Here is a 15458-nt window from a genome sequence, read left to right as displayed (position 1 = left end):
ACTTCATCAATCACTTTTTCTCTATTAGTAAGAATTAGGATGATGGTAATATAATAAATATCTGAGTTAAGATATTATTTAATATGAATTATATTTGATAACGGTGGAAGAGATGCACAAAAGCCTTTTGTAACCAACTGATACACTTTCTACAGTATGTAAAGAAGGAGGATTTGTATGTTTGCTTTGAAAATGAATATATATTTTAAAAAAAAGAATTAGGTCCAGTAAAATCAGACTAAGTGAGGCACGCAGTTCTCCTGCCTCATAGTAGAGGGCGCTCGTTCTTCCTGTGACTCAGCAGCAGCAAAGTAAGTGACAGCCACAGAGTGCAACAACATCAAGGACAACTTTCTTCCCTGGCCATGATCGCCATCGAGACAGAAAGACTTTTAAAACTAAAAGAAGACAATGAAAAATTCTACCAACAAGTTATAGATATTTTTGCTCAGAAGGAGCGGCGGATGGACTTCATTTATAAGTAAAGGTAAGACCCATAATAACTTCACTTTTTTTCTATTAAATGTACTTTTTTGTGTGCTACAGTATGTTTAAAGAATGCTGATATGAGACTTTAAACATAACTTGTTAACTGCTGCCAATCCAATATTGGATAAGATAATTTGTACGGTTTTAATGTTTGTAAAACTGATTGTGATGACATCAGTGCCTCACCAGCCATAAACCTCACCGCACGTCACTGTTGCTGAGTTTGTCTCCTAGTTGATATTAGGATAGTTAGTCTCCCATTACTATTGTAGTACATTTTCTACATACATTTGTTAATTGATGAGCAAAAGTTCATCTATTTCTTCTGGTTGGTTGGGTGATCAAGCAGTGTCATTTTTTTTCCTTTTATATTGACCCATATGATTTCTAGGAGGTTTCCATCCTTGGCTTTGTGTATTTCTGTAGAGATGTAGTGATATTTTATATATAATACAACTCCATCCCCTCTTTTGTTAGGTCTGCTTTTTTTGAATAGTTTGCATCCTTTTATCAGGAGATTCCAGTCATGATATTTGCACTACAATGGTCAATCTATTGCAACAAAATGTTGTTATCTGTAATTATGTTACTAATCAAGTTGATTAGAAAGTGTCTAATCTAGCCTTGACTGTAAAGTTAATCCCAACACTTCCCATTACCTTTCTTGACCTCGGCCACTTTGAGATATGTGGACTTCAACTTCCAACAGACACCACAGGTCTTGAATATCTTTCTTTTTTTAAGTTTGGTTCTCCAAATCAATTCCACCTGGATTTCTACTTACCCAGTTCCTATTATAATGATTTCAAAATAACTTTTCATGCCACTTAGAAACAGAATAAAGTCTGTTTTGCAAAGCATTCCTATGACAGAATGTTGAAAAGAGGCCAATATTGTTTTACTGCCAAAGGAAGGGCAGGACTTAAAAATTTGCCAAGGTTGAGCAACAGTGCCTTCAGCTGCAAAATGTCAAGAAAATCTGTGATTTACTGCTGAGATATGGCTGGAGAATCTGGCACAACTCAACCACAAATAAAAAATGTGGATGTGTTTCTAGACATACAAATGAGAAATCAAAACAAATATATTCCTTTTGGGGAAAGATGAAAATAATTGCATGAGCTTTATTTAATGTAATAAATTCTGTCCCTAAACAACTGAAGGTTCCTCCCTTGCAGTTCCCACCCATGTGAAATGAATATGAGGGGTGGGGCACACAGGGACAAAATAGGAAGTCCTACTTTATCCTTTGCAATTCTGGAAAGAAACAGTTTTGCGTGCAGACAAATGGGCAGCCTAATTAACAGGTCACGTAATGACAGCTCTAAGTTATGAAGGGCTTCAAAAAGATGACTTGTGACCTGTCCTCCAAATTATGACTGACACCACACGTGGCCACGAATAATGATCACATTGTGGGTGCTTGGCAACCATTGAAACCATTTGCAATGCCTCATTTAAATCATTTGTAACCACAATTTTCAGTGTTTTGGATTTGCAACATTCATTGGATAACCTGGTTCACTTAGGGATCATATGGTTTGCTTAATGACTATACAATTTCCTTACTGACCATAGTAACTTGCTTGATGACCATTGTTAACTCTGCAGCTTAACAACTGCAATAACTTACTGGGCTCAATTGTGGTTGTTAACCGAGGACTAACTGCAGGCAGTAGAAATTGCCATTCTGCCGGCAGCTTATGATGGGAATGACGATTCCTTCAAGGTCAATCTTGCAACTCTGCCTTTTATGGACATCAAGCTTGATTGAGCCTCGATTCCTAATCAACTTTTGGATTTCCTTTTTTTATTATGGTTGGAGAGTTTAGGACTCTTCAGATCAGCTAGATTTTCCTGTATTCATCATGTTAGTCTCTTCCCCCTTAGCAGAAGGCAATGCAAGATAGATGTTTAAACACCTTTGGAATATATGTAGTATTGGATTGTACAGCAAAAGTGTACTCAGAATATAGATTTCAAAAGTTATAATGGATTAAGGGCCCAGATTGATTTGGAAGTGAAGGTAGTCCTTGACATATGGCTATAAATTTCTGTTGCTAAATTAAACAGATAAGTGAAGTTTGCCTCATTTGTGACCTTTCTTGCCTCAGTTGTTAAGTGAATCACTGCATTTGTTAAGTTACTAACACAGTTGTTAAATGAGTCTGGCTCCTCATTAACTTTGCTTGTCAGAAGGTTGCAAAAGGTGATCACATGACCCCGGGACACTGCAATTACCATAAATATCAGTCAGTTGCCAAGCATCTGAATTTTCATTTTCCTGGCCATGGGAATGCTGCAACGGTTGTAACTTTGAAAAATGGTTCATAAGTCACTTTTTCAATGCCATTGTAACTTTGAATGGTCATTAAATGAATTGTTTTAAGTCAAGGACTTCCCTTATAGCTTTGATTTAATTAGAATAATTATCCCACAAATGAGAAATATCTCTTTCAGGATTTTTATGATAAAGGGACCTTGAAGGCTGTACACTAGAGGGAGCCACAGGATAAAGAATGGAGCAGATTTCTATAAATTGTTGTATTTTTGGCCAATCTGTTGCTTATAAAACAGCTAATCTCAATAAAATGGACCAAGCATGTTGTAATGAAGTTACAGATCAAAAATAAGATTCAGCTGATAATTTTGAAATTATTTTGAATTTAACTCTGGATTTGGGGATTTAACTGTGATATATGGAGAAAAATATAGACATACAAATTATTCCTTAAAAGGTGGTGCACAACTCTCAGGAAATGGATGAATAGCTATAAAAATTTTTTGCTAAGGTCTTGGATGATTTTCTAGAAGGGATAAACAAAAGGACACAAGTTATTTATTGAATATACTAAAGCTATTGTTTTAAACTTTAAATGTTAGTTTTGAAAGACCTATAGCTACAGAAACGAACAAAAATTTGGGGTTCTTTCTGAAGGGATTAAAAAGTGACACCCTGAAGCATTCAGGGAAGATTTATCAAGTTGGTTTCATTGATCAATTTCAGGGTTAAAGAGGAAATAGTTATATCTGGATTCTCTTATATTTAGAGAGGATGAGAAGCTACAGGTAGTCCTTGACTTATAACCATAATTAGGAATTTCTGTTGCTAACTAAGTGGCTGTTGTGAGTTGCACCAGAGTTTATGACTCTTGGCATGGCTATTAAGTTAATAGATATTAAATGAATTCAGCTTTCCCCATTGACTTTGCTTATCAGAAGGGAGGGGGTGTTACAAATGGTGATTGCATAACCATGGGATTTTTCTTACTAGAAAGCTTAGCAAGTTGATATTATTTATAAACTAAAGAACTATATCAGTGGTGGGTTGCAGGCGGTACGCCCCAGTACAGGCGTACCGGTGCCTTCCGGGAGCACTGGGTATCATTCCTGTATGGTGCCCACCCATTCACCCGCCATCCTTACCTGTATTTAAGCTCTTTGGCAGTTCCGTGCATGCTCATGGAGTGTACAGCACTTGCATGACGCTCCGCCAAGCAGCTGGAGCATTGCAGAGGTATCACAGAGTGTCGCAGGAGGTAGGGACGCATGTTCACGTGGTAGCCGCCGGGCCCTGTTGTACTGTACCAGTTGCACCAGGATCCGGAACCTACCACTGAAGTATAATTGTTACATCATATACAGTTGCAAGAAAAAGTATGTGAACCCCTTGGGATTACGTGGAGTTTTGCATGAATTGGTCATAAAATGTGCTCTGAACATCATCTAAGTCACAACAATAGAAAAACACAATCTGCTGAAAATAATACTACACAAACATTAGATGTTGCCATGGTTTAATTGCACATAACATAAACATTCACAGTGCAGGGAGGAAAAAGTATGTGAGCCCCTAGCCTAATGACTTCTTCAAGAGGTAATTGGAGCCAGGAGTGAGCCAACCTTGACTCCAATCAGTGTGATGATATTGGATGTGTTGCTGACAGCTGTTCTGCCCTTTAAAAACACACACTTATTTGGGGTTTACTGGTTTCAAGAAGCACTGTCTGATGTGAACCATGCCTCACAGAAAAGAGCTCTCAGAAGACCTATGATCAAGAATTGTTGACTTGAATGGAACTGGAAAGGGTTACAAAAGTATCTCCAAAAGCCTTGATGTTCATGTGTCCACGGTAAGACAGACTGTCTACAAATGGAGAAAGTTTAGCACTGTTTACTACTCTCCCTAGGTGTGGTCGTCCTGTAAAAATGACTGCAAGAGCAGAGCGCAGAATGCTTCATGAAGTAAAGAAGAATCCTAGAGGGTCAGCTAAAGACCTACAGAAATCTCTGGCACATGCTAACATTTTTGTTGGCACATCTACAATAAGGAAAATATTAAACAAGAATGGAGGACATGGGAGGACACCACAGAGGAAGCCATTGCTGTCCAAAAAAAATATTGCAGCACATTTGAAGTTTGCAAAAGACCACCTGGATATTCCATAGCACTACTGGCAAAATATACTGTGGACAGATGAAACCAAAATTGAGTTGTTTGGGAAAAACACACAACACTATGTGCGGAGAAAAAAAGGCACAGCACATCAACATCAAAACCTCATCTCCACTGTAAAACATGGCGGAGGGAGCATCATGGTTTGGGGCTGCTTTGCTGCCTCAGGGCCTGGACGGATTATTGTCATTGATGGGAAAATGAATTCCAGAGTTTATCAAGACATTTTGCAGAAAAACGTACGACCGTCTGTCCGCCAACTGAAGCTCCGCAGAGGATGGGTGATGCAACAGGTCAATGACCCAAAGCATACAAATAAGTCAATACAAAAATGGCTTCAACAGCACAGAATACACCCTCTGGAGTGGCCCAGTCAGAGTCCTGACCTCAACCCGATTGAAATGCTGTGGCATGACCTTAAGAGAGCGATTCACACCAGACATCCCAAGAATATTGCTACACTGAAACAGTTTTGTGAAGAGGAGTGGTCCAAAATTACTCCAGATCATTGTGCAGGTCTGATCTGCAACTACAGGAAACATTTGGTTGAGGTTATTGCTGCCAAAGGAGGGTCAACCTCCTTATTAAGTCCAACGGTTCACATACTTTTTCCTCCCTGCACTGTGAATGTTTACATGTTATGTGCAATTAAACCATGGCAACATCTAATGTTTGTGTAGTATTTTCAGCAGACTGTGGTTTTCTATTGTTGTGACTTAGATGAAGTTCAGAGCACATTTTATGACCAATTCATGCAAAACTCCATGTAATCCCAAGGGGTTCACATACTTTTTCTTGCAACTGTATCTATAGACACTGTAAAAATGTGTATGGTTTAAAAAAGAAACCTAACTCATTATAGAAAAACAAAAATATATGGTGAAGAGACGTGGGGACGGTTTCATATATTTAATAGGTAGAAAGCAATATGAAAAAGAAAAAAGAGGGGAGAAATAGGGTATGGGGAGAGGAAGGCAGAAAAACCTCTATAAACTAAAAATAAAGCAAAATACTTAAATATTGTCTCTCTATCTATTTGATTAAATTTTATTTCCAAGATCTTAAGAAGTAATTATTTGGCAAAATGCCACTATACTTCAAAGTAATTTGGACAGAAGCATTAGATTCAACATTAGATATTATTATAAAATTGTTTCTGCTTAGCTCACCAGATGAACTCATGTGGAATCATGATTTTTGTAGCACTGCCCTGTGGAATAACATCCCTCTGAAAATATGTGAATCAGCACCCTTCCTGTTAGCCTTTGGTAAGGCCCTTAACACCAGGCTGTTCCCCAAGGCACTTGGGCCAGAAACTGAAATGAGCTCAGCTGCTTAATACTAGTTTTTATAAACTGAGATTACTGTTCTGACCTTGAGCTTTGTGGTCTGGATTGCTAAAGTGTTTTTAACAGGGAAAACCACCTAGAGTCACTGCTGTCAGATGTATAGCTAGATCAATGATTGGTTGCTTGATTGATTGGTTGACTGATTTATTAATACCAACTTTACAGCTCCAGTATATTAGTTGGAGTATTCGCATACTTATTTCAAGGTGGAGAAATGGCATGCAATATGTAAGTGGCACAATCAAGCTTTCAGCAAAATACAATGGCAGAGCAATCAATGGAGATAATTTGCATTGGAGGGGATCTATGAGTAAAAGTGGCACAGAGCTACTTCTCATTGCAAAACAAACAGGGCTTGGTTCACGCATTAAACTCAAACATATACTTTAGAATTGGGCAATACAGCTGAATGGCTCATGACTTGTTTCCTAGCCTATCAAACTTCCTCAGTCCTATCTGAACATCAACTAAACCCTTCCACATAACAGTTTTCACTTTCACTGGCAATAATAATAATAATAATAATAATAATAATAATAATAGCAGAAGGTTTTTTAATCTGATTCTCAGGGAGAAAAGAGGCATTTTGACAGTTCCTCATTTCTTCCATCAAAGAGTTTTTTTCTGTCTATTCAATTATATGTGAGAGGTTGTCCACGTATGAGTGTACAGCTGTGATGGGGGGAAATATGGGTATTTTATTTTATTAAGAAAATTTACATAGCCGCCCAACTCAGGATAGGTGACCCTGGGAGCTTACATTTATTTAAGAAAATCTACTGCATAACAAAACCCAGGGCGGTGTAGTGGTTAGAGTGCAGTACTTCAGGCTACTTCTGCTGATCACCAACAGCCAGCAGTTTGGCAGATAGAATCTCATCAGGCTAAAGGTTGATTCAGCCTTCCATCCTTCCCAGGTGGGTAAAATGAGAAGCCGGATTGTTGGGGGAAATATGCTGACTCTGTAAACTGCTTAGAGAGGGCTGTAAAGCTCTATGGAGCTGTATATAAGTTTAAGTGCTATCGCTAATGCTACATGTAGTCCTCAACGTACAACAGTTCTTTTAGGGGCCATTCAAAGTTGCAGTGTCACTGAAAAAAGTGGCTTATGGCCATTTTTCATACTTGCGACAATTGCAGCATTCCCATGGCCATCTTTTCAAAATTTAGATGGTTGGAAACTGGCTCATACTTATGACTGGTGCTGCAGTGTCCTGGGGTCGTGTGATCAGCTTTTTCAACCTTCTGACAAGCAAAGTCACTTAAAAACCTTGTTGCTAACTTAATATCTGAAGTTGTTCACTTAACAGCTGTTGCAAGGAATGTTGTAAAACTAACTATCATTAACAAATGTTTCATATAGGATCATAAATGTTGGGCTCAATTGTGGTCGTAACTCGAGAACTACCCGTACCCTTCTTTCACAGCATAATTTTCATGGGCTTCAATGAGTTTGGTGCAATGCATCGCTTATTATCCTTAAATTATCCTGGTTTCGCTATTGGATAACTTGTTTTTCAAACTTTCTTCTAAAAATTACTCTTTTGTAAATCTTTTAATCAGCTTGAGGATCTTGTGAATTGTATTTGGAGCCAGACTGGGGGGGGGCACTGTTTTAACCCTGGTGAAGCTAAATTTAAGCCTGCTTCATCAAGGGCTAAGAATGGAATTAAGCAATCAAGAGGCCCAACAGAAAAGGAGAGGGGAAAAACAGGGTGCCAGAGCCTATTCATGCTCTGGTTGCTGCAAATGGGCCAAGGCCCAACCCTAGGATTTTCCTGGAAGATAGTCAAACTTAAAATAGAGATAGTAGTAGTGCATCGAATGTCACACTAAGATAGTGCTGTATTTTGATAGTGGGGGAAAACTCCAAGTCTCTGACAGCCCTTCTCCATTTTTCCTAAAAAAAAAAAAAAAAAACCATCTGTACCCTCCATTAGGGGGAAACACAGGAAAGAGTTAAAAGCCTCTCCCCTCCCCTGAATTGTTTCAATTACCCGCAAGCGGGGGGGGGGGGGGAGAGACAAGCAGAGAGACAGACAGGGAGAAAAGCAACATCCTCCCCTCCGCTTTTATTTCGGTAAGGACGTGCTGACCGTTTAACTAGATCTAACTACACACCCTTTGTGGATTTGGGAGGCAGCTATTTTGTTCCCCTCGCTTTTCTCTTTAACCTCCCCCCGTCCCACAAATTCGTTCTTTAACCGGGACGGGAGGCCGGATGAGGCGTTTGTTGCTTCAGATGCACAAGTGGCCTTAAAGCGCGTTGCCCCCCCCCTCAGCCGCGAACCCGACAGCAGAGCGAAGCCCCCCACCCCCACCCGCCTTCAATGTCCCGGCCGCGGGGACTCAACCCAAGAGATACAAAGGAGCAGATTTGCAAAGGGGCGGCTGCAACTCGCGACGCGGTTCTCCGTCCCAGCTTTTCCCACTAACGGACAACCGCCCCAACTTTTGGAGTTTACCCCCCTCCAGATCTGCCTCGGTCGCACCGTCCACTTACGCGTCGTCGGCCATGGTCTTGCAGAAAAAGGCTGGAAGAGGAGATGCACGATTGCAAAGGGAGACGCGGACCGATTTTCTAAAGTTGGGTTAAGGGAGCCACGCTTATAAATCCGAAGTTGGTGCGCTCCCTGCCTAGCTAGCAACTTCAAGCTCTTGCTGCCTTCTTGACGTTCAAATGGTCGCTTCGGGCGGAGTTCCAGTCAGCCGAAAGAAGCTAGCGGGGCGTAGTCGGGTATCTTTGATGGAAGCGATTTCCTCTTCCCTCCGCCCGCTGCGATTTCAACGCGAGTTGATCCCCGGAGGGAATCGTGGGAAGGTCTGGCTGCTTCTCCACGGGCACAGAAACGCTCCCGCACCGTCTTTCGGTCTCCAGATGTACCCGGCTGCAACACCCCATCATCCCCCAGCCACGTACAAATCGTTGTGGACGTTCTCGGCAGGACGGACAAATTTTTATTTTATTTTTATTAGCGGATCTAACTAAAAATCAAAACATACACACAGTCTCATTCCAGCGCGCTAAAATAAAGATTGCAGAACTATAACAAAACCATTTTTTTAAAAAAAAATGTTTCTACTGGAAGGAAGAGGGATGGGCTTTAAGCAGGAATTTCAAACATCTTTTTTTAATTGCTTTTAAATTAATAACAGAAAAAGGAACATAACACAAATAACAATTTTTAAAAAGTGAAAAAATAGGAAAAATGCAAAGTATACCATAAGAGTTATAATTCTGTATAGACGTATCTAAATATTATTAAAGTACATATATACAGTATTTATTTCTAACACATTTGTATATCATTCATCTTTAATCTACAGTATCAATGAGTTCCATATTTCATATTTGTCCATACAAAGTCTACATCTACAAGCTATCTGTTGATAGGTGGCAAGTGTAATCAAGTTTTCATTCAGTGAATGGACCATATATTTATCTTTCCAATGCTACAGTATCAGTCTTTTGGCCATAGCAGGGGCAAGGAGTATCCATTTACATTATTCCAGTTGTCAAATTCCATGTAATAGGAATATTTTGAAATTTTAACATTTGTTGCACACTTATATTTTTATAACCTATTTTCCCAAAATAGGACATTGTAAAAACATGCGCCTTAAAAAAGCATTATCCTTATTACATCTCCAATAAAATGCTTCCTTAGATCTTTAAATATTATTTTTGTTATGTAAGTCATACTTTACAAACTAACTAAACTCACCCCACAAAACATCTTAAACAAAAAAGAGTCAGGAGTCCAAGAAGAAAAAAACAATATATAGTGTAAGAATTTTTTTATTATAACTTTTTATTATAAATACATAAACAAGACAAAACATAAATGAAAACAACAAAGGAACAAAAGTTTCAACATACAGCAGTTCCGTATTAGTATGTCTTTATAATTGATGTTTTCCCTCCTATTATTCATATCTTATATTCGTGGTCCCCTTGTTTTTTAATTATTTGTGTATACTATTTCATACTTATATATACTTGACTGTTTATAACAAAATATCACTTTACATATATTTTACATTCTATACTTGCTGTCGCTTAGCTACTATATCTTAACAGATCTTGACTATATCTTATCTTATCCTATAGTGTAAGAATTCTTAATAGCCACTATGTAAACATATTGGCAGAAGACTAGAATGCAGAAGATACAATGAAAACACTTTAAGCAGATGGATAGATCCAACCATAGTTTCAATTGGAAAACTGAGCATCTTAGACCAAGCTAAATCCAAAAATGCTAGGGAGTTCCTGCAAGCTTGGCATTTAGACAAATCAGAATCAATAGAAATAAACCATGTTTTCACCCCATTCCAAAGAGACGAAAAACAAAGGAGGAAACAAAGAGAGGGAACACATTCCCCACAGCAGCCAACACCCAGAGGATGAATATGGACCAAACACTCAAGTAGAAAACAGCACCCTAATCAAGGAACTATCTAGGAGAAATCCACATAGCACTGATAGTGTTACCTAGTTAGGTAATGAAACGTCTGCAAGCAAACAACAAAGCTAAGGGAATACCAAGAACTCTACAGAAAATAATCTTGCAGTCGGATCTTTCCCATTCCTGCTATGATTGACAGTATTTTTGTCAGTAGTACACAAAAGAGCAAACAGCAAAGATGTAGAAATCAATAAATCACTTTGTTTATTCTTTGTTGTGCACTTAGAATCAGGACATCAGCAAGTCAAAACAGAGACTTGGCAGAGATCAAAAATGTATGTACACATATTCAGAAATGTCACCTCTTTTTCAATCAGAAATGCTGAAGTGACAGGCAAATGTACAATCCACCACAGACAAGCTTCCTCTGTCGAATGCTCCTTGGTCAAGAAGAAAGGAAGGAAAAGAAAACTCTGTGAAGATTAAACTTATCATCAGCAAAATGTTTTTGTTTTACTTTTGCTCAGAAGCCTCATTAAAGAATTACCTAAAATCAAGCCTGGCCTATCCTCTTGCTAAATCAATTAGCCACTTCAAGAAACCCATTTGTCACATCATTTTTTTCAATAATGGATTATTAGACTCTTAGGCTATACAATTCGTAAGCACTACAGGACACCACACTGCAAAATATTAGGATATTTGGTAACACATTGAAGTGCAGAAGAGAATCACCTCATATGAACTTTCTCTCTGTTCCTTGCCAGCTTTCTTTCACTAGAGGTACCCTCCAGTCTGTGAACTATTTTATCTGTACAACAGCAACTCCATTGAATTACAGTTGGAGAGCCACAGATAAATCAAGAAATAAATCTCATGGCTTCTAGTGAAAAGCGCATATACACTCACTGTTACATACTGTACAAGATGTACTTTGCACAGATAGTAAATTCCAGATTTGTTTTAGACAGGGCATAGGAAAAGAAGAAATAGGAAAAAAATAAAATTACTAGCTGCATTTTTTCTACTTTACATGCAGTAATCTTATTTTCTTGGGGAAAGATAAAGGATATTTAATCAGATTTGCCCTCAAAAGGGGCAACTCTGAAAGGATACAAAAGGATACAAAATTTTCATTGTTTCTGTTTATAACCTTGTATTACAATGAAAGATTAAAGAGCAGGAGATAGAAAATGATTCAATTTAAAAATCTGAAGGACAGTGGTTTTGAAATAAAATATGATCCTTTCTAATAAAGGAAGTATGGTCACTATAAATCTATAAATCTTTCCTAACATCGGGTCGTCTTGATGTTTTGCATTCTAGTTAATATAATTCTTAGTTTACCTGATTGTGGGTTTGTTTAATGGAATACCTCATAGGATTGCAGCCATTGTATTTCCTAATACAATTATCTCCCATTTAGCAGTGGAAGAAGTTTTTTGATTGCTTTTCAGGAACTGTCTTGTCAATGATAGCCCACCTCTCCCTTTCATGTTGATGGTAACTAACTGATACCCGTGCTCCGCTATGAAACTATGTGATCGGGCTTCATAAGGTTCGCCTGGTGCACCAATTGCGTCCCTACCTGAATGGGAGGCACTCGCAACAGTCACTCATGCCCTCGTGACCTCAAGACTGGACTACTGCAATGCGCTCTACATGGGGCAGCCCTTGAAGAGCATTCGGAGACTTCAGCTCGTCCAGAATGCAGCCGCGCGAGCGATTGTGGGTGCACCTCGGTATGGTTCTACCACAAAACCGCGGACGACAAAATCGCGGTCGATGAAAGCGCGTATGTGACGTCATCACAGCGCGACGAAAAAGATCGAAAAAGATCGAAAAATGTAAAAATAAAGCTAAAACCTTCCCTAACCCCCCAAACCTAACCCTAAACCTAACCCTAAACCTAACCCTTAACCTAACCCTAAACCTAACCCTTAACGTAACGAAAAACCTAATGCTAACCCTTAACCTAACGCTAAACGTAACGCTAACGCTCTAACCCTAACCCTAACCCTTAACCTAACCCTAACCCTAACCCTTAACCTAACCTTACCTTTATGTGAATCGGCTTGCTGTAATTTAATTTTTATTTCAATTTTTCGATCTTTTTCGTCGCATTGTGATGACGTCACATACGCGATTTCGTCGACCGCGCTTTTGTGGAACGCGCTTTTGACGGGTCACGCCTCGGTACACCCATGTTACACCTATCCTCCGCGAGCTGCACTGGTTACCGATTGGTCTCCGGATACGCTTCAAGGTGCTAGTCGTCACTTATAAAGCCCTTCATGGTATTGGACCTGGGTACTTGAGAGACCGCCTGCTGCCAATTACCTCCCAAAGACCCATTAGATCACACAGGGTTGGCCTCCCGGGTTCCGTCTACCAGCCAATGCCATCTGGCTACTACCCGGGGGAGGGCCTTCTCTGTGGCAGCGCCAGCCCTTTGGAATGAACTCCCTGCCGAGATTCGGACCCTCACCTCTCTCCAGGCCTTCCGAAAAGCCGTTAAAACCTGGCTGTGTCGGCAGGCCTGAGGTTGATGAGTTTCCTTCCCCTCTCGATTGTGTGTCTGTTGGTTATTTTAAATACTTGTATTTGTAGTTCTAGTGTTTCCCTTCCCCTCTTGGGTTTGTGAGCCGCCCTGAGTCCCGCTGGGAATAGGGCGGCATATAAATAAAACGAAACCTGAAACCTGAAACCTAAATCAAAACTAACAGATGAAAATTAATGAGTAGTTACCATCAGCCTCTCCATCCCCTTCTCTCCCTCAGACTTGCCCCACAGAAACCTCACCAATCTATCACCTTCTCTTCTTCAGCTTCTCTCCAAATTCCCAGCCAGCAGGCCAGATGAGTCATGCACCGGCCATGCCCATGTCCAAGTTTCAGGTTGGGTGAGGGAGTCCTTAGCAGCTACTCCTTAGATTCATAGCATGCTAATGATAATTTAAGAAATAATAATGATGTGGACGGTAATTTCGAAAAAATCCTTTCTAAGCAAGCACCTAGAAGCCAAGAGGAACGTGCCACATTTCAAATTTGTAGTACTTTACAGTTCTGGAGATTTCGTGATGTCGCTATGAGTGATTTTTGCTTTTATATATATATGAATAAGACCACTGAGACAGAAGTGGCTTTATTGTTGGCTTGAGGTATGTATAACTGTAAGAATGATTAACCTGAGTCCCCACCCCTGAAAATTATTTTGAGGTTTGCAAGTCCACAAACCTCAAGGTTCCCAGCATGACAACTTCCTTAGAATAGAATAGCTTCAGTTTCCATCAATGGAAGAAATCCTGGTTTGCAAATTGAAAGGGTGGAGCTGTTAGCATTCCCCATAAGGGAAAGCAGAAATACCAGTTTAAATCAAATCAGTTATCACCCTAGAGTTCTCTGCAATTCTTTGCTTGATTACAGTGGCAAAGGAAGGGCCCTGCTAGAGAATTAACTGACCCTCCATAAAGGTCTTTCTGATCTATATTAGGGATTTTAGAGACCTACCAATGCAGCCTGCCCAATCCTGATTTTTATTATAATTATATATAGGAGTACTATTTCCAGATTTCCCAATTAAAAACATAGTTTTTGCCATAGTGACTTATACAACCAAAAAGCAATGTGTTCATATGAGTTGTTTTTAAAGAAGAAAATAAGACATACATAACAGTTCTAAGACCTTTCTTCCCTTGCATCTAACTTTCGCACAGATATGTATTTTTTCCCTTTCTTCTTTTTTTTCTTCCTTTCTTTCTTTCCTACATCTATTATATTTTTATTTCATTCCCAGAACATGAATGAGACAGGAATAAGTCATGTTTTTGTATATTGATATTAAACAGCATTTTTTCTTTAATTGTATACCATCCAAAGACAACATCAACATGTGTACAGTAAGTTGGGCTTTGTCATTCACGACCTTTCCCTTGATGTCTGAATAGTTTTCTGCAAATTCAAAGAGGGTACAGATCCCTTCATCTCAGAGGAGGGCCTATTTTAATTTATAGTTGTATATTTATTTCTTATCAACTATCCAATTATCTTACAGGGGGAAAAAACCATTCTATCACCTCACAGATTGGCTGTTGAAATAGCTGCTGTAGGCAAATAACAATAGCAATAGCACTTAGATTTACCCTGTTCCCCAAAAATAAGACCTCTCCGGATAATAAGCCCAATCAGGCTTTTGAGCGCATGCTCTAAAATAAGCCCTTCCCTGGAAATATTGCAACACAGCAGTGGCCATGAGGTGACCATGCTTGCTGCCTCCTGTATCTCAAAAATAATGAGACCTCCTCCAAAATAAGCCCAATTTCAGGGATCAAAAGAAAATAAGACCCTGTCACAGTGCTTTACCTCTCTTAAGTGGTTTACAGAGTCAGCATATTGCCCCCAGCAATCTGGGTCCTCATTTTACTGACCTTGAAAGGATAGAAGGCTGAGTCAATCATGAGCAAGTGAGAACGGAACAGCCGAACTACAGGCAGCCAGCAGTCAGCAGAAGTGGTCTGCAGTACTGCATCTAACCACTGTGCCATCACAGCAAATAACCTCTATTTAGGAAGTTTCTGCATTGTAAAGAAACTCCTGAAGGACATCTTCCATTATCCATGATTACTAGACATGTCTATGGAGTGGATTGGGGTTGATCTTCAACAGCATCTGAATGGCATATTGAATTTCCCTGATCCTGCTTTACAGCTTCTGTATTTAAGAATCATATTATGGCATATGCACATATTCCTTCAAA

The 15458-nt window shown here is 39.4% G+C and overlaps 1 protein-coding gene across 2 annotated transcripts in view; it reads right to left on the bottom strand.

Annotated features, from left to right (window-relative positions):
• Window positions 1–9253, bottom strand: part of LOC116505645 (stimulated by retinoic acid gene 6 protein-like) — a 64508-nt gene extending 55255 nt beyond the window's left edge. Inside the window, exons 1-2 of one of the 2 annotated variants that reach the window (XM_032212990.1) lie at window positions 8798–9253; window positions 3916–4105 (exon numbers count right to left, since the gene is read on the bottom strand). In XM_032212990.1, the coding sequence (XP_032068881.1) occupies window positions 3916–4040 (125 nt within the window). In that variant the 5' untranslated portion in view covers window positions 4041–4105; window positions 8798–9253. The remainder of the gene's footprint in view (window positions 1–3915; window positions 4106–8797) is intronic. The other variant, XM_032212993.1, reaches the window with a different exon arrangement.
• Window positions 9254–15458: the final 6205 nt, after the last annotated feature.

This window comes from Thamnophis elegans, chromosome 3 (assembly GCF_009769535.1).
Source record: "Thamnophis elegans isolate rThaEle1 chromosome 3, rThaEle1.pri, whole genome shotgun sequence".
In the NCBI taxonomy this organism is placed as follows: Eukaryota; Metazoa; Chordata; class Lepidosauria; order Squamata; family Colubridae; genus Thamnophis; species Thamnophis elegans.
This window is presented reverse-complemented; position numbering and strand designations above follow the sequence as displayed.